At 51.9% G+C, this 24,745-nt stretch overlaps 1 protein-coding gene across 7 annotated transcripts in view; it reads left to right on the forward strand.

Moving 5' to 3' along the window:
• CHD9 (chromodomain helicase DNA binding protein 9) overlaps positions 1-24,745 on the forward strand; it is a 1,905,864-nt gene that overhangs the window by 1,405,942 nt on the left and 475,177 nt on the right. For all 7 annotated transcript variants that reach the window (XM_085637757.1, XM_085637759.1, XM_085637761.1 and 4 more), the window contains one exon: positions 1,366-2,247. In XM_085637757.1, coding sequence (XP_085493883.1) covers positions 1,366-2,247 — 882 coding nt within the window. The remainder of the gene's footprint in view (positions 1-1,365; positions 2,248-24,745) is intronic.

Here is a 24,745-nt window from a genome sequence, read left to right on the forward strand (position 1 = left end):
GAGAACTTTTCACCGAGCCTTCTCTGACGCTACCCCAAAGATATGAAACTAACACCGGAAGTACGCAGAATCTCCTCGACGACTGCTTTCAAACTGGAAGCTAAAAGATTCCTTATGAATAAATTCTTACTTTAATTGGACTAGGCTCACTTGCTCGAAGTCATTTATCCCACAACCATTGTACCACCATTTTTACGCTGCTCTTCTTTACCACATAGTGTGCCCCCTTATAACCCGCTATATACCTGTTTATTGTATTACTCTCCTTGAGTCATTTTTCTTCTAATTATGCATTTATTCCTGTGTTGTATTCTTACTTGATGTCGAGATGGCCTTTATGTCCTTCCTTCCATCCTTTTGTAAAGCGCTCTGATATCCTTCAGGATCTTGTTCGTGCTATATAAAACTTGATGAATAAAATAAACTACTGTTCAGCCTTGTCATCTAATGACCATTCCCAACTCAAATTCTCAGGTACAAACCATTCCATTAGAACTGTCTTGAGCTGATGACCCCTGACGGTTTTGCATTGCATAAACAAGTTGAAAGTAGGTTCCATGGCTCACATGATCAGGTGCTGGAGACCCTCATTACTGTAACTGGACGAATCATTACCCATTTTCATACTCTTGGTTGGCCCAAGTAGTCTCTGGTATCCTTCAAATTTCTCCAAATTATCAGAGCCAACATGGGTGACAATTCAAAACAAGGGTTTTCCTAAGCTTGCACCTAGCCTTCTTTTTTGTTAATTCCCCAGACTTTCTCTCTGAGGACAGTTCATCTGTGAAATCAAGTATCCGTTTGAAGAACAGCTTAGTTAAAGGCTGTAACAGTGTGTTCTCGTGGATACTATATTTCCCACAGATTTTCTGTCCCCTCCCTATTCTCTCCCCTCTGTGTGCTAATGAATGTTTTTCTTCAGTAAAGTTTTTCGATATATGTAACTCCGCTTCTTTTCCTCCTACCCTCTGAAGGAAGAACATCCTTAAGAAAAAAACATTACTAAAGGCAAGTACTTTTTGCTTTTTTGAATAATAGATTATCTATGTTCTACTTCTTTTTCTTGTCGTTCAGCTTGCGTCTTTGAAACGTTTTACACTGAGAAACTATTAACCTCTACATGATGATTGCAATACGCAATTGCGTTAACATTTTAATAACTAATTTGCATATGTTTTGTCTGAGGAAAATAATTTAAACTTCTGAAGAGCGAAAATGTGTATGATGACATCACTTTTGGTATTTTATGATGTATTTTCCGTACTCTTTATACCAGTGTGCGCTACCTTGTTAACAGAACTCATAAAATATTATTTTTTTATTTGAAATATTTCTGAAACTCCATTTTCAATTTTTAAATTACAGACTTGGTGGACTCAAACATTTCTATTCAACCAATTACAGAAGAGCGAGCCTCTAGGACCTTATACCGAATTGAACTCCTGCGGAAGGTGCGAGAGCAGGCTCTTCGACATCCTCAGCTGTTTGATCGTTTGAAACTTTGTCAACCAAACCTTGACCTTCCTGCTTGGTGGGAGTGTGGGGCTCATGATAAAGATTTGCTACTTGGAGCTGCTAAGCATGGGGTTAGTAGGACAGATTATCATATACTACTTGACCCCGAGCTCTCTTTTATGATGGCCCAGATGAAGTATAATCAAAATAAAGTGGCCCAATCAAGAGCATCTACTCCACTTCTACAGATGGCATTGGCAGCTTCTCCTCTTACACCACAGTCAAAGTATCAAGATACCAAAGGAAACGCAGCTGAAGATGTGAAGGTTAAAATGGAAAATTTAAATGAGGAAGTTCAGTCTTCTGAGGAAGATCATGCATCCACAGACCAAACCAGGCTAGTTTTAAAGTCTGAACCTGTGAGCCCAAAAAGTGTGATGTTCCCTCAGGTTACAGAGCAGAAATCTCTTTCTAAAACTGAAACGGACAGGCGCATGGTAGCAGCAAGAACAGAGCCATTAACTCCAAACTCTGCTTCCAAGAAACGAAGAGTCCGCAAGAGAGGGTCTGGGTCAAGCTCAGATTCAGACTCTGATTCCAATAGATCATCCTGCTCTTCTCGGTCATCATCTTCTTCCTCTTCTTCTTCCTCCTCTTGTTCACGATCAGGGTCCAGCTCTTCATCTTCCACCTCATGTTCTTCAACATCCTCCTCGTCTTCATCCTCATCCTCATCTTCATCTTCTTCATCTGAGAATAGCAACAGTGATGATGAAGAAAAACAAAAACGAGGTAAGCACAAATATATTGTCCTAAGACATACTCCGTTCATGTGTTAAACTGTTTAAGTTTAAATATTTTATCAAGCAATGGTGCGTAAAAATGCATTTTGGTGTACAGAGTATTTGATACGTTTGTTTCCAGAGATTTTATTTTCATTACCTTTAGTTTCATTCAAAAGATATGAACAGTGCTACAAGAACTTGCCTAATCCTTCCCAATGGTTTTTCTGTCTTTTATATAATTTTATTGCAGCTTGCCGTAGTTTTAAATAACTTTTCTGATGGATACTTGTAACCACAAATTCCTTAACTTTTCAAAACTGCCAGGCACCAGACTGGAAATGGAAATTTTCCTCAGCAATGCCATCACTCGCTGATAGGTGGCGTCATATGGCTCCATGTCCAGTCTGTCCCACCCTGAAAGTGATGTTGGGGCCACAATATAACCACCATCTCCGCACGTTGGTGTCAGTTCCTTTCTGTCTGTGCCTTTCAATGCGGAACTGGAGCTAGCTCCCTCGCTTCTGTCAGTTGACAGTAACTTTTTCGTGTGTGCATGGGACTTTTCTCCCCAAGACTACATGTTTCAAAAAATTGCTGTAAACAGATGTCAGTGACAGACCTATACGAGGTCTGTTGCTGGTGTCTGGGCTCCTTGCCTAATTCAAAACTGTGCACCGTCTGCTCCTTGACGAATCCGAAGTCCATCCTGGACTACAAAACCAAACTCTACATCGTGAAGCATTGTAGAAACGCATATTAGTCCCAGCCTAAGTCAAGGATGCAGCTGCATTTCCGGTCCCGAGGATGATACAGAAAGAGATTGTTACCCCCTCAAATTTGTTAGTTGAGTCCAACTCCAAAAAGAAAAACAAGTCATCTAATTGGGACTCCCCCATTTCTCTTTAAGAGAAGTCATGAAGACATTAGGGTACTCTGCGGTCCTGCTTACTACCTACCCTACCCAACCTCATTTTACTGACCCAGTTCCTTAGCTGGTTCTGATGCAGCCCAAATGTTTGGGTCCATCGGCGACGCCACAGCAGATCCAGGCTTTCAAAGAATCCATGCTGCCTATTTTTTGTACCTTGTTTGCTCCCTCTGGTGCGCCTCTGAGCCCCATGGATCTGAGTAGGCCTTCAGTCGGATTTCTGCTTGTGGATCCGTCCCTAATGCAGACTGTGACCCCTGACTCTGGCGCTGACACCTTTCTTAACTCCTCACACAGCACCACGACCCGTTCCTGTTTCTCATGCATCAATGCCAGCGCTGACGTCAAAGGAAGAATCGATAGAATTTTCAGACTCTGGAGTGAACCCACTGCACCCTCAGATGAAGTTGCACCCTTCTCAACCTCCGCCAATCAAATCAGATAGAACACTTCCTTACTACGTAATTTTTCTAATCTCGATCCACACAATGACTGGAATGATAAATCCCAACTTTATGATAATACAATCCTCTGTTTGTGGCATGTGTAACTGTAGATAGACTTGCTGTGCATACTCCTGGCGTCTAGTGTTGGGCTCTGATGTGTGGAAGTTGTTTTTCTTCAAGGAAGTCTTTTGGAGCCACTAGGTATAGTGACTTCGCCTATTGCTAATAATGCGCATGGACATCAGCTCCATTGTTGGATTATTGTTTTCAGTCATTGGGCTCTCACGTGTTTCTGTGAGCTCCTATTCATCACCATGTGATGTTCTTCAAGACACTCGGATCTGTTTGTTGTTAGAATTGACAGTTGTGCTTACTCGTTTTGTCCATCTGTCACATATCCTTCTGACTCCGCATTGCAGTCGATCACTTCATTCATTCTGGGCTCAGCCCCTCGGGGCCTCCATCACTTTGGCGTCCAAATTTATCCAAGTGATGAAACAGACTCTGTTCCATTTCTGCTCCACTTACCGTTCTAAGTACCCGAGGACAAACTTGCACGAAGTCTGTAACGTCGTTTTGTCCAACAACCATAGAAAGGACTCTTATGGAGCGTTCCTCATATTTTGAAATAAAACTATTCAGAACCGCAGTGCCTGTTGCATTGCATCAGCTACTATGGCACACAGACGAGAGAAAAGGAATTCTCCCGACCTCTTTAGGGGCCAGAATGCCAAGGCTCCCCAGCAGCTGGAGGCTTTAGGCACAGAGATGGAGACGTTCTCAGTGAACAGTGCGGACTCAGATGAGTCACTGCTGGCTCATGGGTCTTAATTGAAGACAGTCGCACTGAGTACCGCTTTCCAGCATACCATTCAATTCAGGAAGGTGACAGTTTTGAGCTTGCTTGTCACCCATGAGGCCTCTGGTCTGCCGCTGCTTCATAGCCATGGTCGGACCAAAAACGCAAGACTGACCCGGTGACCGCCCACACCTCCGTGCCAAAGTCCTCCTCGAAGCCTCACATGTCGACATCTACCACCACCTTGGCGCCGAATACACCCTCTAGGCCTCCGTTGGAGCCAAAACATTCTTAGGTGCCATCGGATAACCGAAAGCCCTCTGCTCCGAGCAGACCAACTTCCACAGCTGCCTCCTTCACCGCTTCAAGGATCTTGGCCAGCCAATCCTTCGGTGGCTCCAAAAACAGTTCGACGCCAGGTAGCGGCGCTTCCTCATACAGCCTGGCACTGGTTGGATCCTCACCAAGCCTCTCCATATACCCAAGGACCTAGTTCCTCACAAGAGGACGTTGACCTTTTCAGGAGGCCCTAAACCCACCTGTGAAGCCAACACCCAAGAAGCCTCTGCGCCATGACGGGAGTACCTCCCCACTTCCCCAATTACCTCCCCCTCCTCTCCCTCTGCTACCTATGGACACACTGCCACATTCACCACAGGGTTCTTCACATTCTTTGGCAAGTGGGCATCCCCAGATCTCCTTATGACCTTTGACACTTTATATGACCCCCATGCCAAGCTGACCCTGATCTGGACCCAGGGGTGTGGAAAAATGTTAAAACTCTACCTGGCCAAGGGACAAAATGTTAAAGAAATCGGCTTGCCTTGTGTACATATTTGCTTGTCCTACCTACTTCATAAATCACGAAGGTAGGTCTTAACAGAGATAGCCTGCTCTTTAGTTAATACAACATACTGTGCAATGTATATTTCAAATACCAGTACAATTATGTAGTGAATGGTAATGCACCCAGAGATGCAAATGTTGTACTGGCTAATTATACAGCGTGTGTGAAGGAAGATGTCATTGTGCACTGCACCCATTTAGCCAGTTTCCCTGTGACAGATTTTTATATGTAGCGAAGTAGTGCCTGAAGTCAGAGTGCAGACTGGTCACTGACTACATTTCTTGCTGTGTCTTTGGGGCACACTGTCAGCATATCAACATGTAGGTCAGAAGGGTTTTCTTCTGCCTATGGCCTCCTCATAGATTTCCATCTTCAGAAACATGTTCTGCTAAACCTGTGTGGATCGCAATAACTGTACTTCTTGGAAGAGCTTAGCAACTGTTCATGGGGTAGCAGTAAGCCGCAGGACTCCACCTACTGATGCGCAGGGGTACTGCTAGCAAAACTTTACGGATCCAATCTGACGCCTGGGGATATTCTAAGGTAAGGAATGTATCACTAACTAATGTCTCTTACAGATATATAGTTACACAAGTAGTAACTTGTGCGTCACAGAGGTACTGTGGTTAACTGCGACCCTATCCACAATTCTTACCAAAGTTTAAATGGGGAAGTTAAATCAATTTCCCCTTTTACACTCCTGGGCAGGTGTAATGTAGTTATATCATGGTGTACGCAAGGCAATATCTGCACATTCTTCCCCCACACAAGAATCATATACAGAACTGGCAGTAGTAGTACAAAGTTCTCTTGCACAGTACAGCTATAATAATGTCAGCAGCGCAAGTTTCACTGACCTGAAGTGATGCAACTCTGCAATAGATGTAAATCTAGAAGTGCGGAGATGAGAACCATTGAGGTGGAGGGATAGTGAGTCACTGCAGTCACTCCGCATTCCATGTCACAGATTGCAAGAACACCTGGGCTCAGTCACAGGAGAGCAGGAAGCACTTTTCTGGCCTGATGGATAGCCATAGACTATCTAACAAACAATGTTTTTTTATGCTTCAGCTATCCACATTTCTAAGTCCAATATTAGCTGTTCCGATGAACAAACACCACAAAAGCACCAGTACTCCTTTTCATTTTTTCTCTGTCATTATGGTCTGTGACCATCAGCTAACCCCATCTGCAGCCTCACGTCTAGTATTTCCCTGAGGGACCAGAAAATGTCTGTAGGAGTAATGGAGCAAGGCGTACACTAAAACCACAAGTAGAGCATGGACCAACACACTGCACGAATGTCAACATGTCACCTGACCATCTCGCCTTGCTTCCTATTCCTAGCCATAAGAGGTGTAACAGTCTTCAAATACACAAGACCCCATCATGTATAGTGCATTTGCTACTTGTTAGACCTGGCAGCTTGGCGTGAGTCTCCCTTCCTCTTTTTTCGCTGTGCCTCATGTGCTTTTATGGTGTTGGCCGCTCAGCGCGCTGTGCCACTGCCAACCAGTGTCGCGGTGCGAGTGCTCCCTTGTAAATTATCTATGTTGGTTGGATTCCATGATTGGATTGTTTGTTTTACTGTCAGGCCCCAGTAAAGTGTGCCAGGAGCGCCAGGGCATGTAAATGCAAACACCGCTGGTGGGCCTGCAGCACTGGTTGTGCCACCCACAGAAGCGGCCGGTAAAATATGTCTAAGGTCTGCCATCGCAGAACCTGCGTGCAGTCTGGTACTGACATGCTGACTGGTAAGTGCCCACACTTGCCGGTCCCTAAAACCTTCCCTTAACTGCATGTTAGTCACCCCTCTGGTAGGCCCACGGGCAGGGTGCGTTGTAAGCATAAGGTAGGACAAGCCTAGATGCGTGGCATGTCCTAGTAGTGAATTACCGCCATCTTGTTGTTCACTACTGCAAGGCTATCCTGTTCTCATAGGCCAGTATGGGCGGCTTGGATTGTTACACCTTATGATCCTAACCGACCCAGGGAACATGGTAGAAGATCGAGTTTAGTATGCCTGAACTCGGAATAATAAGGTACATCTTTTCCCAAGGTTTATTTTAATATTCCGCGTTTGCAAATGCCGCTTTTAGAAAGCTGGCCTTTGCTTGCCTTAACATTTCAGCCCGCCTCTGCGTGATGTGTATCTGATGTCTGGCTGGTGTGAGTGACAGGGCTGGGGGAACCCAGATGGGCAGGGCTAGGTAGCCTGGTGGTGAATAGGACGATCGACAGGTAGATGGGGGGGGAGGAGTACCCCTAGGCTCTGAATAGGACAGTGCTCTGCCACCTCAATGCCGGCTCCGCCCGCTGTGGAGCGTCTGAGGACTCTGCCCTGCACTCTGAAAGAAGAAGCCTGCATCACGTAAACAAAGTGCTCAGAAACCGGACTGGACTAGGCAAGGGCCCCCCTGGCCTGGGAGAACAAAAGATTTGCTGTATAAATGTGGGAGCCCTGCTCCTAAGAAACTAGATCCGCTTTTGACCAAGAAGAATCTCTGCCTGAGGAGGAGGCACCGGGAAAGCTGTAGGAGGAAGACTGTCCCTATCCTGGGGGATTGGCCTGCAGTGGTGACCTTGCTGCCAAAGGGGAGAAGAGAAACTGTTGCTGAAGACTTTGCTTTATTTTTACTTTCAAGAAAACGATCTCCAAGGGCTTGGAACTGAGCTTGCCCCCTGAACTGAGCCCCAGGACCATTGGGCTCTACCTGATCTTCACTCGCCTGCCGCTGGGCTGTGGTGTCCTTTTCCTCGCCGGAGCTGTGACCCTCGTGCCCCAGTCCCTCCCTGAGCCGTGACCAGGACTGCTTAGCCGCCCCCGCCTTGGGAAGAGCCTCGCTCGATCGGAGCCGCTCCCCCTACGCTGTGCTGGGCTGCCCCTGTCACCTCGCTCGCTGTGCACCTTCACCCTCCCGCCGGAATCGGCGTTGTAAGCATCTCCAAGCCTTGGACGGCCCGGACGTAATCTGCGTGCCCGGCTGCCCCGCTTTGTTCACCCGCCACCTGCAACACCCCGCTCTTGTCGTGAGCCTGAAGATCAGACCCCCATCGTGAAGTGTGGGAGCCCCGGACGCCGCCTCGCCCTTCTGTCGAAGAGCCGCTGAAATCCCGCACCCGCCTTCGCGTCAAGAAACAAGGTACTGTACTTACGAACTCGACCGCGAGCTCGCATCGGATCCAGGGTCCGCAACGTTCTGATTTCCCTGTCATCTGCCGTGTGCTTCCCGGGCACCGCCTCAGCATGAAGTGCGCTGAGGCCCACAGTTACCTTGCGCCCGCCTAAAGAGCTTTCCGTAACAAAGAGAACTTTCCAGTATTTCCAAGAGTTGTGGCCCCATCAGTTCAACGTTACTGGGCCTTGTATTTGAATCTGCTGAATCTACATAAAAGCTTATTTTTATATACTTCCTGATTGGTGTCCGTTTGTGGTGCATGAAAGGGGTTTACTGTATGTGTAATTGCATTTGCTTAACCGTGTACGCCTGAGACTTAGCCTAGACTGCTCGCGCCACGCACCTAGAGGGTGAGCAGGGGTTATTCTGAGGAGTCATCCTTTGCCCTGACAAGAAGTAAAGGGTCCCTGCTTGTAGTGGGTACACACCTGCGTCAACCAGAGCCCCCTCATTTCTAACACTACTTTAGCAATTAAGGTAGATCTACAACTCCTCTCAACATGAACCTCCCCACCTCTTTAGACAAGTGCAATAAAACGCACACCATGCACTAACAGGAAATAAAGTAAATTCCCCTATCTGATAGAGGCATCTAGCCTCAGATTCCTTAACTTTTGAATTCTCTCCAGGGCACCAGTCTAGATCCAGAATTTTTTTCAGCTGTACCTCGTCCGAGGAAGATGTCGTATGACACCGTATTTGACATAGACTCCAGTTCTGACATAAGTGGAGTCCTATAAGTCCTCTCCGGCACGCGGATGTTGGTTTCTTCTTCTTTTCTGTGCTGCAACACGCATGTGGAGAAGCGGTTCCTCCGTCCGGTTTCTGGCCTACTTGGGCTGTTTTTGTCAGTCGAGAAAGTATGCCTTTTTTCCTCATGTCTTCAGGCTTTAAGCTTTGTGGGTTTTGTGCACGACTGATGTTAGCTACAGACCCTATTTCCGTTTGCATGTGGTGTTTGGGAGAACACCACGACTCCGTATATTGCAGCTCTTATCAGAAGCCGAAGGCACTCAAGGAACGCCAAATGACACTCCTGGTGGTGCGGCTGACACGGTCCTTGAGGCTTCTCATCAACCTCCTTCTTATTCTGTTCGCCGAACCATTCCAGGAGTCATTCCCATGGATGTCACTCCCCATCGACGTCTCAACCTGAGCGCAGGCGGTTGATGTTGTGGCATCCCCCTACTTTGCCATGTAGCAACTCTCTCTCACAGCTCCTCCCGTTTGCCGGTTGAGGAGACATTACGGGACTCCGCACCTCGCCTCCCTGTCTTTCCAGGAGCCAGAGCATCGACCCAGATGCAAGAGTATTAGAGCTCTCTACATCTTAGCTTTGGGTCTTCACTTTCCCCTGGCGTGCCGTCAGGCCCCATGGAGGTGAGAGGAGCCACACCCGCAGGTTCACCCAGGGTGTCAGTTGGGCCCTCTGAGTCATTGGGTCGGCATTGCAGACTCCACTGTGGCACTGGTGCACAGCCCTTCGGGCCATCTATGGCAACGGCTGAGCCGATCGAAGCCATTCCTCTTCTTCGTCATTGGAAGCGGAGTCAATTGAGCCATCTGTGATGAATGTTTTCCTTCTGCTTACCTCGCTTGTTGGTACTTCGGAGTGTAGTCTTTTAAGAGTTGATACGGAGTAGTCAGGGCTTTTGCAGCCTATGGCTTAGGCTGTTCCACCTTTTATGAAGAATAATTGTCTGTCTGTACTAGAGGAAGCTAGTGAACTAAAACTTCCCCAGCTTCTAGACTTCTTTTCCCTCCTAGTCTTGCTACTGAGGCGAGCCCATGTTTTGCAGACATATTATGGAGAGTGGCTATGGTTTTGGAGTTAACTCTTAGTTTGTTTGGAAAAGTCTACCAATCCCCTGATCGACGTCCTCTGTCAAGGTCAGACAGGGGTGGAGCCTGTTCTCCCATACTCTGAGGCCCTGTACGACATTTTGTTGGACGCTTGGGCTGAACCTATTACTGGGGTCCCTGTAGACCATTCTATATCTCGAAGGCACCGTCCGGCTCCTGGAGATTCAGCTTGTCTCCTTTAGGCTTCCTACTTCTTGTAGTTTGGTGGTACAGGCTGCTTCAGCCTCACAGAATATGGAATCTGAAAGAAACACGTTTGTGTTAGATTCCTTACCTTAGAATATCCCCAGGCGTCAGACTGGATCCGGAAAGTTTTCGCTAACAGTACGTCTGCACGTCAGTAGGTGGTGCCGTGTGGCTCCGCGTCCGTCGCTGGCATCGTATGCGCCAAGATGACGTCACAGACTACTTGGGCACCACCCACGTGCACTGACGTCAGTTCTTTATTTTTCCACGCCAGTAAGCGCAGATCCGGTTAGAGAACGTACCTTAGTCACTTTTTGACTATCTTTTTGAGACTTTTGTCCCCTGTAAGTTTGAGTTTACTCTGGTGCTCATAGGGATGCCTGGTTTTAAGTCTTGTGGGGCCTGCCATCGCAATATGCCGGTGGCGGACCCCCACGACGTCTCTCTACTGCCCGGAGAGCGATAATGACTCCCGGTCCTCTATGGACTGTCTGGCCATGGCCCCCGAAGGCCTTGAGGGAGCGGCGCCGGAAGCTGCTTGAGGTCCGGCACTCGTCCCAGCACTGTTCACGGTCCAGGGTCCGCTCCAGAGAACGCTCTCGGGGCCACCATCATCACTCCTCGGGCTCCAAGTCTTCACCCTCGGATTCGGGTAAGAGAACACACAAAAAGAAGTCGAAGAAGCATTGTCGCTCTCCGACGTCCCCCCGTCGGTCCCCGGATGTGGATGAGGGGGACAGGGGTTTTGCCCCTGCGGCTCCTAGGGAGCCCGGGAGTCCTGCGCCCTACCCACCTTATCCGGGTCCGTTGGCGACTCCTGCACAGGTGCAAGAATTTCTTGCTACCTTGGACCGCCTGTTTAGGCCTCGTGCTCCTGCCGGTGGGCCCTTGGGCCCCCGGTCCCGTGTCCGGATCCTGTCGGGCCGGCAGCGGCAGCTCCGTCCCCAGCGCTGCAGTGGATGCCATTTGTTTCGCCCCTGCCCAGGCTTAAGGACACTTTTGTCCCTACCTGGGATCTGCATTGGGACACGGTGCCGGTTCGGCCACATCCGGCGCCGTTCCCGCTGCAGTTTGTTCCTTCCCCGGTCCCTGCCCTGCCGCCGCAGTCTGTATCACATACAGCGGAGGACGACTGGGAGGGGTCCGAGGACCCTCTTGCTTGTCAGTGTGACTCTGAGCAGGACTGGGTAGACGAGTTAGAGGAGGCCGGCGGCCTTGATGTCTCATCTGACCCAGGGTTTGCCTCTCCTCTGCCTACCATGGAGGAGGATGCTTCTTACACGGTGGTGCTCCATCGGGCAGCTGAGGTCCTCAACCTTGATCTCCCTACGGTGGCCTTAAAAACTAACCGCTTCACTGAGGTGCTCCAGACGGCGCCCACTTCGTCGGAGCCCCTGCTGCCATTTAATGACGCCCTCACTGACGTCTTGCGGGGCTCCTGTGGATAAGAACGTCGCCAGGCGTCATTGCCCGCCACCGGGTGACCCTGCCTTTTTGACCACTCATCTTACGCCCGAGAGCCTCGTTATCCAAGCTTCGACGTCCCAGAGTGCCTTTCCCACGGCTGCGCCGGATAAGGACTCTAAGAAGCTGGAGCAGTTCGGCAAACGGTTGTTCTCTTCGGCCTGCTTAGGGGTGCGGTCGGTGAACACCGCGTGCCTATTAGGCTGCTATTCCCACGTGGTGTGGGATACAGTTGCACAGCTGTTGCCTCAGTGTCCTGACGGGACCCAAGCTGTGCTGTCCCAAGCTGTAGCCGAGGGTAAATGGTAAGTTCGCCATTCGGTGTGACTTGGACACCGCGGACTTACGAGGTAGAGCAATTGCTACGACTGTGGCGCTTCGTTGGCACGCCTGGTTGAGATCTACCGGGTTCTCGACAGATGTCCAAAGCTCACTCATGGACATGCCCTTTGATGGCACTCGCCTGTTTGGCGATAAAGCCGACGGTGCGCTGGAGTGTTTTAAGGACTCGCGGGCCACCGCCAAGTCCTTAGGTCTCTCCACAAAAAGCTCAGCCATTCCTGGTTTTCGTTCCTTAGTGGCAACGGAAGGGGTGCCCAGGCACGTTGCTTCAGCAAGCCTGTGTAGACCCAGTCTCAGCGAGGCCGCGGTTTCCGCAGGGGCGGGTCTGGGAATTAGCGTGGAGGTCAGTCCACCACCGCCCCGCTGCACCTACCTCCAAACCTTCCTAATCTGAGCTTTGGGGGGCACCCCACGCCAGTTGGTGGCTGGATCCACCATCACCTCCCCCACTGGCACGGTATCACATCGGACATGTGGGTGTTGCAGATCATCCGCAAAGGTTACTCCCTTCCCTTTCAGTCCACCCCTCCAGCCACCTCAGTACCACCGCATGTCGGGGGAACACTGGGCACTTCTCCAGCAGGAAGTCATGGCCTTCTTGGCCAAGGGGGCCATGGAGTGCGTTCCTGGGCCAGAAGTAGGGAGTGGTTGTTATTCTCACTACTTTCATGTCCCCAAGAAGGACAAAGGGGGTCTGCGTCGCATCTTGGACCTCTGGAACTTCAACCGCTTCCTCCGGAAGAAGTTCAAGATGTTGACTTTGGCTCAGGTCTTGTCTGCTCTCGATCCGGGAGACTGGATGGTAACGTTGGACTTGCAGGACGTCTGTTTTCATGTTCCCGTCCTGCCGGCCCACCGGCGTTACCTGCGGTTCATGGTAGGCCACGAGCACTTTGTTTAATGTGCTCCCTTTTGTCCTTACCAGCGCCCCTCGGGTGTTCACGAAAGTGATAGCGGTGGTCGCAGCTCATCTATGCAGATCGGGGGTCTCAGTCTTCCCCTATCTAGACGACTGGTTGATAAAGGTGGGCTCACCCCAAACTGTTGTCTCCCACCTCCAGACTATGGCCAACCTCCTGTATTTGCTGGGGTCTTCCATCAATGTGCCGATATCGCACCTGAATTCCTCTCAGAAGCTTCAATTCTGGATTCGGCGCAGTTTCGGGTCTATCCTCCCGAACAGCGGATCCAGGATATTCAGGCTATGATTCCGATCTTTCAGCCTCTATCCCGGTTTTCAGTTAGGATGACCCTCCGGCTCCTGGGCCTGATGGCATCCTGCTAGTGCAACATGCCAGATGGCATATGCGGGCTCTGCAGTGGGAGCTGAAGTTTGTGTGCGCAGCATCAGGGCAACCTGTCCGATCACGTCCAGATCTCGGAGGGCACTGCACGTCAATTGCAGTGGTGGCTCACGAATCGTGATTGGGTCAATGGCAGATCCCTCTCCCTTCCCCAACCGAAGTTCACAGTGGTGACGGATGCGTCCCTCCTGGGATGGGGTGGCCACATGGGAGAGGCGGAGATCAGGTGCCTCTGGTCTCCGGTGGAATCCCGGCACCACATCAACCTTCTGGAGCCGCGGGCGATCCGACTTGCTCTGAAAGCCTTCCTTCCCTCTGTCCGGGGCCAGGTAGTGCAGGTGTTCACAGACAACACCACCGCCATGTGGTATTTCAACAACAGGGCGAGGTGGGGTCGAGGACCCTATGTCAGGAGGCCCTGCGCCTCTGGACATGGCTGGAACATCGGGGCATGTCTCTTGTTGTTCAACACCTGGCAGGCTCCCTGAACGCCAGGGCGGACAAACTCAGCCCCAGATGCATGTTGGATCACGAATGGCGCCTGACCTCGGACGTGGTGCAAGGTCTTTCTGCAGCGGAGAGAGCCTTGGTTAGACCTATTCGCCACCGAAGAGAACGCGCAATGTCATCAATTCTGCACGTTGGAATTTCCAAGGCGGCACTCGCTCGGGGCGCTTTTCGTTGCGAGTGGAGTTGCGGTCTATTGTATGCCTTTCCGCCTATACCACTTCTGCCCAGAGTGCTGAAGAAGATCAAGCGCAACCGGGCCCAAGTCATTCTTGTGGCTCCGGATTGGGCAAGAAGAGTATGGTATCCCGAGCTACTCAGTCTGGCAATCTGTCCTCCGATCCGACTGCCTCTTCGGGAGGATCTTCTGTCGCAGCAGCAGGGGACGGTCCTTCACCCGAACCTGCCCAGCCCCCACCTCCATGCGTGGAGATTGAGCGGCGACATTTGACAGCTTTGAATCTTCCTCCTAAAGTCTGTGATGTCATTCTGGCAGCCAGGCGTCCCTCCACTAAACGGTATACGCCTGCGGGTGGAATAAATTTGTGGCATGGTGCACAGCGAAGGCTGTAGATCCCCTTTCTGGCCCTCTTTCAGAAGTTCTTCTGTTCCTCCTTTCTCTGGCCCAGCAGGGCTCTGCTCTGGGCTATCTCTCGGCCATTTCCGCCTTTGTAAGGCTTCCAGATCAGCCTTCTCTTTTCAAGTCCCCGGTTAGTAGTTTCTTGAAAGGCATTACGCCCACGTTCCCTCCGGTCCCCTTTATAACACCTCATTGGGACTTGAATTTTGTGTTGACTTATTTGATGTGCGCTCCCTTTGAGCCGCTTCACAACTGTCCTTTGCGTCTTCTCACTTTAAAGACTGCTTTCCTGGTTGCTATCACCTCTGCCAGAAGAGTGAGTGAGCTCCAGGCTCTTTCTTCTAAACCTCCTTTCCTTTCTGTTCATCCGGACAAGGTGGTGTTAAGGACCCGTCCGTCTTTTCTGCCCAAGGATGTCACGCCCTTCCACATCGGGCAGACCATCACTTTGCCTGCCTTCTTTCCGCCTCCGCATTCTTCGAAAGAGGAAGAGAGGCTCCACCGTCTGGACCCAAATCGTGCGCTCTCGTTCTATCTGAAGCGCACACAACAGTTCCGGGTGGATGATCAACTCTGGTGGCTACTTGGGCACCAAGAAAGGTCGGGCTGTGCACAAACGAACCATCTCTCAGTGGGTCGTTCTGTGTATTAAAGCCTGTTACTCCTTGGCTAAAAAGGAGCCTCCTGTGGGGCTGCAAGCCTTTCTACTCTGGCAACAGTAGCCACTACCGCTCTGTGACGGGGAGTCCCTTTGCAGGATATCTGTCAGGCAGCTACGTGGTCCTCGCTGCATATCTTTACCAAGCATTATTGCCTTGACAGCCAAGTCCGGAGAGATGGCTCCTTTGGCCGTTCTGTTCTCTGGGATTTTCTGGTGTGATCTTAGTTTGCAGACCCACCACCGGGGTTGGTATTGCTGGGTTATCTATTCTAAGGTAAGGAATCTAACACTAACGTGTTTCTTTCAGATGAACAAGTTACTTACCTTCAGTAACGATATATCTGTAAGAAACATTAGATTCCTTACCGCCCTAACCATCCTCCCCATTCTGCGAACTGATTTCTAGGGTTAAGGTCATCCCTTTCAGGGCCCTAGTTTTATGCACCAGTGGTCAGTGTCTTGCATGGCTCTGCGTTCCTGGCACAGAAAGTCGTGTACAGAACTGATGTCAGCGCGCATGGGTGGCGCCTAAGTAGTCTCCGTGACTTCGTCATCTTGGCACATCCGACGCCAGCGATGGACGTGGAGCCGCACGGCGCCACCTACTGACGCACAGAGGTACTGCTAGCGAAAACTTTTCGGATCCAGTCTGACGTCTGGAGATATTCTAAGGTAAGGAATCTATCTGATAGAGACAACTAGCCGCAGACTCCTTAACGTAGAATTATCCCCAGGCGTGAGACTGGATCCGGAAAATTTTGCCACAGCATGTCTGCGCGCCGGTGGACGGTACCACGCGACTCAGCCCTGACGTCTTCTGCGGGCGTGATGTCAGCGAGGTCACATAAGTCCCACCCCGGCACGCTGACGTCAATTTCCTTCTTTTCCGCATGCCACGCGGATCCGGATCATGTCCCTGGCCTGTTATCAGGGCTTCTTTTCACGCTTCGCGTTTCTTTGGGAGCAGTGTGCGAATGCCTTGGGGCTTTAAGACGTGCTCGTCTTGCGCACGCCAGATGTCGGCGACAGACCCTCACCCCATTTGTATGTGGTGTTTGGGTGAGCACCATGACTCCACGGACTACGAGGCTTGTCAGCACATGAACCCGAAGTTCCGGCGGGAGCGCCGGATCAAACTCCTTTCAGCCCGCATGTCCAGGTCGGCGTTGTCACCGCGTCCGTCCCCCGCAGAAAGGTCCAGAAACCGCCGCTTCCGTCTCAGACATCGGCCTCCTCAGAGGCCACAAGGGTGTCGCTCGCCCGTTGGTAAGTGTCAAAGCTTGTCCCGAGGCCCGGTCCCCGCCTTATGGGGTGGCGCGGGTTCTCAGCGGGTCGTGCGGCATCATGCATCGCCACCCTACCCGACATTTCCTGGCTTGGGTGAGACCAGAGTCCAAATGGAGGCCTATGCTGCGGCCCTGCAAGCCTCCTTGGCTCCTCCTCTTCCTGGGACGTCCACGGATCCCTTGCCATGTGCGGGTCCTTCTGCGGAGTCGCCGGCTGCTTCGGCCCCGGCGTTGACAGGTTCGGATCCAGGTCTTGGAGGCGTGGTGTCATCGGGGTGCGGCCCTACGCGGTTCTCTCCTTCGGCCCACGGCGCCTCTGCCTCGACTCAATTCCCCGTGGGGGTCCTTGTGGTGTCGCGGGAGGTTGCCTCGACTTGTGTCTCTTCCTCGAGTCCTCCTCGGTCCTCTGGGCAGGCGGCGGCCTTGTCCGAGGCCGAGTTGAGGCCGCCACCAGCTGTCGGGCCTGGCGTTGTCGCACCGGCTGGCTGGGGGCCGGGGTGCGTCCCCGGGTCCCCCTCATCTCTCCACGCAGGCGGCTGCCTCGTCGGAGGTTGAGTCGGCGCTGTTCTTTAGCCGCCACGGCTCCGACCCCGCCCTGTTCCCCCGCTGTGGTGGTGGAGGTCGTTTTGGCGTCCCCTTCGGCGCCGGTCGCCGTCGAGCTGGCCCCAGTGGCGGACTCCCCGGCGTCGGGTCGTCCATTTGTCTTCGGAGGCCCCCTCTACTTCAGAGGTTCAACAACTTTTTGTCTCTTCTTCCCCGGAGTAGGGACGCCGGCGTCTGGGTAAGACTGCGGGAGCATCGACAGCGAAGCGCCTGAATTTCCCCACTCGTCTGTCCACCTTTCCCCAGTCTGCGCTTGGCCGTTTCTTCCTCCGGTTTGACTGGGGGATGATCGGCTTAGCTTACAGCCATCTCCCACGGAGGAATTGCTTTCTCCACCACGTTGCCCTACGGAGGCGAGTGCTGCCTTCGCCCGGGCTGTCTCCACGGCTGCTGGAGTTTTGCTCATGGGCGACCCGGCTGCCCACTTCCCCGCGGACTATTTACTTGAGGTTCTCCATCAGGGCTTTCGTGGACGGGAACTGCTTCTTCCTTTCGAAGCTACGCTCCATAATTCACTCTTGAGTTCCTGGGGGCGTCCTGCCACGGGGGACCCGGTGCCCCAGTCACTACTGCACTGCCACCGTCCTGCTCCACATAATCCTGTCTGCCTTTCCTTCTACCAGGGGCCCTCTTCTGCAGACTGCCTTTCCCTCTTTGCCCTCTGTGTTGTCTCCTCCGTCATGGGAGGCCCGGTGGTAAGATTCATGGGGGCGTAACATCTTCGCTTCCTCCAGTGCTGCATTGCGGGCGCTCAACACGCTTTGTGTGTTGGCCAGAGCCACTTCCAGCTTGTGGGATTCCGCGGAGTCCCTTCTGTCTTATGCTTCTCAGGAGGGTGCCTGCGCTGATCTGCGGCACCATGTGTTGGATGGCCAGGAGCTGGCCGCGTTTATTCTTCACTTGGCCCTAGATGCCTCGGAGGCTCTTGGTCTAGTGCTCGGTAGCCCCGGTTGTGTGTTCTGTCTGGTTGGTGTGCCTTCAGGGTCCTTCAGTTGGCCCTTCGGTGCCGTTAGCTGCTGGTCCAGCCCCTCCTTTTTTGACTTGTGGTTTTGGCAGTTGGTAAGCCAGTGTAGGTCCTGAGATTAGGCCTTCTGTGTCTTCCCTTTTTTCCTGCAGGTCTTTCTGTTTGTCCTCTGTTGCGGAATTCTTTCCTAAGAGGCGTTCCCATATTTTCTTGGGATGTAACATACCCTATGTGGGGTACTTGCAGCTATTATATAGCTCTGTCATATGCTGGGGAGGCGTGGTCACCCTTCCGGTTCCTCGCTCTCTATGGTGTCACAGTATATCGCGAGTGCGGTCTCTTGGACACTTGTCTTTGCGCGGCTTGTGTGCGCCTGGGTCTAGCCTTCTCCACGTTTGCTGCGTCGCTAGACCAGTCTGGTCTGATGTCTATGGAATCGTGTGGTGGCAATTCCGCCCTTCTTTCTGGCGTTTCGGCCTGGTCCTCTGTCTGGTGTTCCAGGGGGACTGGCTTTCCTTGGCTTTCTGTGTTCTGTTTGCCGGCTTGGGGCCGTCCTCCGTGTCTCTCTTTCTTTCTGCCTGGTCTCTCTTCTTTCGTGGGTCAGAGTGTGTTTCTGGACCGGCCCCTCCTTTGCGGTGTGTCCTGGCTCTCCCTGGCCTCTTCCTTCGGCTTGCGCCTAGCTTGTTCTGAGTGCACTGCTCCATGGTGTTTCCTGCTGCTGGCTGCGCATGCCTGCTTGTTTTGGTCCACCGTCGTGGCCTTTGATGTGCCTTTATTCTTCTGCCTGTGCTTGGCGGTGGGGCCGTTCCTGCCTTGTCTGCTGCTTGCGGCCGGGGTGTGTTCAGCCGTTTCCTATCGCTGGGTGGGTTTCTTACAGTGGTCCCTGCCTCCGGTTCTACCTCTTCTCCCTGAGGTTGAGGTGGTTCTTTTGTTTCTTGAGACTCTTCGAGCGCTGTCTTCCCCTGTGGGGAGTTAGGGCGGTTCTCCCTTGCTTGAGCTTGGGGTCTCCTGGTCTTCCCTTCTTATCCCTGTGACATGTCCCCTGCTGGGGCCCTGTGTCTCTCCTGCTGGGGAGGCACTCTCGCAGGCCCTCCTCCTCCCTTTTGGGTATGGCTAGGGTATCTATTCTACGTTAAGGAATCTGCGGCTAGTAGTCTCTATCAGATGTTCAAGTTACTTACCTCCGGTAACGATGTGTTCGAGGCATGTGGGCTGCTGAATTCATATCTGTGCATAGATCGCCGCCTAGTGTTGGGTCCGGATGTTTGCACGTTGTTGTCCTGGAAGAGTCTTCGAAGTATCCTGAGATAGGGGACTCCTCCCCTGGACCACAGTGCGCATGGGCATCCTCTCCATCCTCAGATTGTTTTTTTCCGCCATTGGGTTCGGATGTGCTTATCTTGACTCAAGTTAGGGAAAACTTTTTTTCAGGCCAAAAGGCCTTTAGTTCGCGTCGGTACTGTTCCCGATCGGTATCGACAGTTACTTGTTAGTTTACTGACTTCAAAAACAACTTTTTTCGCATCTTATCCGACCATCGACCTTACATCGACGATGGAATCGAGGACACCATTCAAGCGGTGTCCTGTTTGCAATGCGAAATATCCCCATGTCGACGTCCACCCGGTGTGCAACAAATGCCTTTCACCGGATCACGACAAATCCACATGTATGGCCTGTGCCCGATTCCGATACAAAAAGACTCTTCGGAATCGACGAGCAGCGAGACTTGAAGCGCAGTAAGCTGCACCGACCCCAACCAACATCTTCAGCGCCGAGGACGAAGATGTGGAAGGCGTGGAGAACCTACCCTCCAGCCCCGCTTCCGAACACGATTCCGGATCGGAAGACATCGAAGACCAACTCTTTCACAGGGAAGAAGCCGACACCGAGGTAGGAGACTACGATGAGGCCTTAGGGGCCGAAGAAAGTGGCTCCGGTGACGAGCAAGGCCTACCCGTACAGACGGAGGATATCCCAGTGCGTCAGTCTATGGCTCCGGTCGAGGGATCGCCTTCGGGCCTTACCCAAGACCTATCCCGCAGTTCTTCGGCCCCGCCCTCTGGCCCGGCCTCGGACATTCAGCGAAAGCCATTAGTGCCCAAAACGACTGGTTTTCCTTCCTCGAAACCAAAACCAATAGTCGTATCGGTTCCGCAGAAACCGAAACTGAAACTGACACTGGTCGGATCGAAGCCCACTACACCTTCGACGCCAGCCTAACCCGTCGGCACCGACCGCACCAAACGGGACTTCGGTGCCGAACTCGCAGCAGCCGACGTCGGCACCGACACACGGAAAAAGGCCATCGGTACCGCCAAACCGCCCCGGCACCGAAACAATCGGCTCCGACCACGAAGTTCAAAATGGCCGCTGCGTCGCACACCACTTCGAAAGCAGCACCTAAGGCCCAATCATCGACGCCGTCGACAGCTACTACCTCTCCTCGACTCGATGACCCCGTGGCCCCGAAGAAGTCCACGCCTGCCTCTACAGAACCGCTCGGCGCCAAAGAACCGTCGGCGTTCCAGGTGCGACAAGTTGCAGCGTCCTTGCAACGCATCAAAGAAAAGGCAGCCCTCCAGGACACGTCGGGCTCCGAGCCGAAAAAAGCTCAAAAGCTTCTCCAGCAACACCCGACATCACTTTTGGCCTGCCGCCATCCACGTGTCACACAAACTAGGATCACACCTGCCGAACGCTCTCCCACGGAGACGTCACCGTCCCACATCATCGATGCCGACACCGGCAGAATTATGCTCCACAAGCGGAGAATATCTTCCGAGCGAGCTTTGGACTCCTACCGGATCCCGCTAAAGAAAAAGCTGCCAGCGGATTCGGAACCAGTTCTCTACGAACGTCTCCATACCTCTTACCTAGATCCACAGCCCTTCTCTCCGACACCCTCCAAAACCAACGTTTTGGAGGACTACATGGGTGACGACGTCCCCTACCCCAGGGAGATGGACCCTGAAGGCCAACAGGACCCTGACCAGGCTTGGGATGACCCTGTAGACCCGGGTGCACCTATGGATACACAGGACACGCAGCTATATGGCGCGAAAACGTCTCCCACAGAGGACACTGCCGCATTCAACGCCCTCATTGAACGTGCTGCGGCCAATCATGGTGTGCAACTCCACTCTGACACAATCGAGGACGATTTTCTCATGGATACTTTCGCATCCTCAGAAAGGAATATCAAAACTCTACCCATGCTGAAAGGTGTCCTCAAACCAGCAAAGGACATTTTCAAAGAACCCACCAGGGCAAGAGTAATAAACCCTAGGATCGACAAGAAATATAGGTCGGCGCCTGGGGACCCTACGTACATTAGAGGCCAGTTGCCTCTGGATTCCATCGTAGTCGCTAATGCTCGCAAACGGGCGCACTCGCAGACAACTGGGGATGCTCCTCCCCCGGGCAAAGAGTCCAAGGTGCTAGAGACCTCCGGCAAACGGGTTGCAGCCCAGGCAGCTAACATATGGCGTATCGCCAATACCCAGGCGCTCCTAGCTCGCTACGATCGCGCACACTGACACTTTAGAAACCCTACTCCAACATCTCCCTGACCAATACAAAGAGGGAGCAGAGATCCTCATCAGGGAGGGACAACTCCTCACGAACGCATCCATTAAGTGTGCATTGGATGCCGCAGATACAGCTGCCAGAGCAATAAACACCAGCGTCATGCTACGACGACACGCCTGGTTACGAATCTCCGGATTCAAACCTGAGGTTCAAAATAACATCCTCAATCAGCCGGTCAACCCCGACTACTTATTCGGACCAGAAGTTGACACCACCCTAGAAAAAATAAAAAAGGACACAGACACTGCAAAGTCCATGGGGGCTCTCCAAACGCAGACCTTTCGGAGTGGCTCCTTTCGTCGCCCCGGAAATAGAGGAGCAGGTAGAGGACAGGGGTCACAGCAAACCTACAACAAGGGCAACACACAAAGTACCTACGATAAAAACACCCGGGGTGGTTATCGTGGCTCCAGCACAAAGGGCAGAGGACGCGGATACGGCAATACCAGGTCCTCCCCCAAGAACAAACAGGGACGCCCTCTCCCTTCCTCACGACCACATAACACCTGTCGGGGGAAAGCTACAAGGGTTCCTGTCCACGTGGAACACCATCACCACGGACAGGTGGGTCAAAGATATTATCAAACACGGTTACTGCCTAGAATTAACCTCCACTCCACCCACAATACCGCAAAAACACCGTCCTATGTCATCAGAGCACTTAGCGCTATTACAGCAGGAAGTGCTAAGTATGCTGGAAAAAGGCGCAATAGAGGTCGTACCCGTCCACGAGCAAGGTACGGGGGTGTACTCCCTGTACTTCTTAATACCAAAAAAGGACGGGTCCCTCAGACCTATACTAGACCGGAGACCCCTCAACCGCTACATTCTCTCAGAGCATTTCCACATGCTCACCCTACAACAAGTCCTCCCGCTGCTCAAACAGGGAGACTTCCTGGCCACGCTAGACCTCAAAGATGCGTATTTCCACATACCCATTCACCCCTCACACAGAAAATATCTCAGGTTCACTATTCAAGGGCAGCACTACCAATTCAAGGTTCTTCCCTTCGGCGTGACAACAGCACCCAGAGTTTTCACAAAGTGCCTAGCTACTGTGGCTGCACATCTACGGAGGCAACACATTCACGTCTACCCTTACCTGGACGACTGGCTTGTTCAGGCAAAGTCAGCCCAGCAATGTGCCAGCCACATGTCCCGCACCATTCACCTTCTTCACAGTCTGTGATTCTCACTAAATTACCCAAAATCACATCTCCAACCCGCACACGTACAACAGTACCTAGGTGCGACCATAGACACTCTGGCAGCCACAGCTCAGCCAAATAGTGAGGATCAACAGCATGCAAATGCTGATTTCCAAGTTCAAACCCCAACACTCCCTTCCTGCGCGATTGTTCATGCAGTTGATAGGCATGATGGCCTCCTGCATTTTCATAGTCCCACACGCGAGACTACATATGCGCCCGCTTCAGGAGTGCTTAGCACGTCAATGGAATCAGGCTCACGGGCAACTAAAAGACCTAGTGTTGGTGAGCGGTCGGGCATACAACTCTCTGCATTGGTGGAATCCACAAAACCTTTGCAAGGGCCGACCGCTCCAAGAGCCTGTTCCACAAATAATACTGACAGCGGACGCGTCTCTCCAGGGATGGGGAGCTCATGTACTCAACTACACAGTGCAGGGACTATGGACAATACAACAAAAGAAGATGCACATCAACCTTCTAGAACTGATGGCAATCTTCCTGGCAATGAAAGCATTCAAAGTACACTTGTGCAACAAAGTCGTGTTGATCCGGACGGACAACATGACTGCCATGTACTACATACAGAAGCAGGGAGGAACACACTCTCCACAGTTGTCTCATCTGGCTCAGAGCATGTGGAAGTGGGCCATTCAGAGGAACATGTTCCTCATGGCGGAACACCTCCCCGGCAAGGACAACCAGATGGCGGATCTGCTCAGCAGACACAGCCACCAGATGCACGAATGGGAGTTACACCCATCAGTACTCCAACCGTACTTCCAGCAGTGGGGTCATCCAGAGATAGACCTATTTGCCACAAGCGAAAACGCAAAATGCCAAAGCTTTGCCGCCAGGTTCCCACATCCGCAGTCGCAGGGCAATGCGATATGGATGAACTGGTCCGGCAGATTTGCGTACGCTTTTCCCCCAGCACCATTGATACCGCTGGTGGCACGCAAACACAGACAACACTCACTAACACTCGTCCTGGTTGCTCCAACATGGGCACGCCAACCATGGTACACCACCTTTCTCGAACTTTCCGTGGTGCCGCATCAAAGGCTGCGGATCAAACCCGCGCATTTGACGCAGAACCATGGAGAGATTCAGCACCCAGATCCGCAACAGCTGAACCTGGCAATCTGGCTCCTGAAGTCCTAGAGTTTGGCTACCTAAACCTGCCACCTGACTGTATGGACATCATTAAGGAAGCTAGAAGACCCACTACCAGAGCTTGCTATGCAGCCAAATGGAAAAGGTTCGTAATTTATTGCAATAACAATAATATTAACCCGCTAGACGCATCCATCCAAAACATAATTTGTTACCTCTTACACCTATACCGATGCAATCTGGCATACACCTCAATACGTGTCCATTTGACCGCAATATCAGCCTATCTCCAGAACAGGCAGCACCTCTCTTTATTCAGAGTGCCTGCCATCAAAGCATTCTTGGAAGGACTCAAACGAGTAATTCCTCCAAGCCACCCACCAGCTCCAATGTGGAACCTCAACTTGGTCCTCACACGCCTGATGGGTCCATCCTTCGAACCTCTACACTCATGCGAAATTCAATTCCTCACCTGGAAAGTAGCTTTCCTAGTAGCGATCACTTCTTTGAGGAGAGTTAGTGAACTCCAGGCACTAACTGTTCAAGAGCCATTCATACAGGTTCACGCCAACAGGGTCGTACTACGTACCAACCCCAAATTCATGCCCAAGGTGATATCGCAGTTCCACAT

Source organism: Triturus cristatus, chromosome 12, assembly GCF_964204655.1.
Source record: "Triturus cristatus chromosome 12, aTriCri1.1, whole genome shotgun sequence".
NCBI classification, from domain to species: Eukaryota; Metazoa; Chordata; class Amphibia; order Caudata; family Salamandridae; genus Triturus; species Triturus cristatus.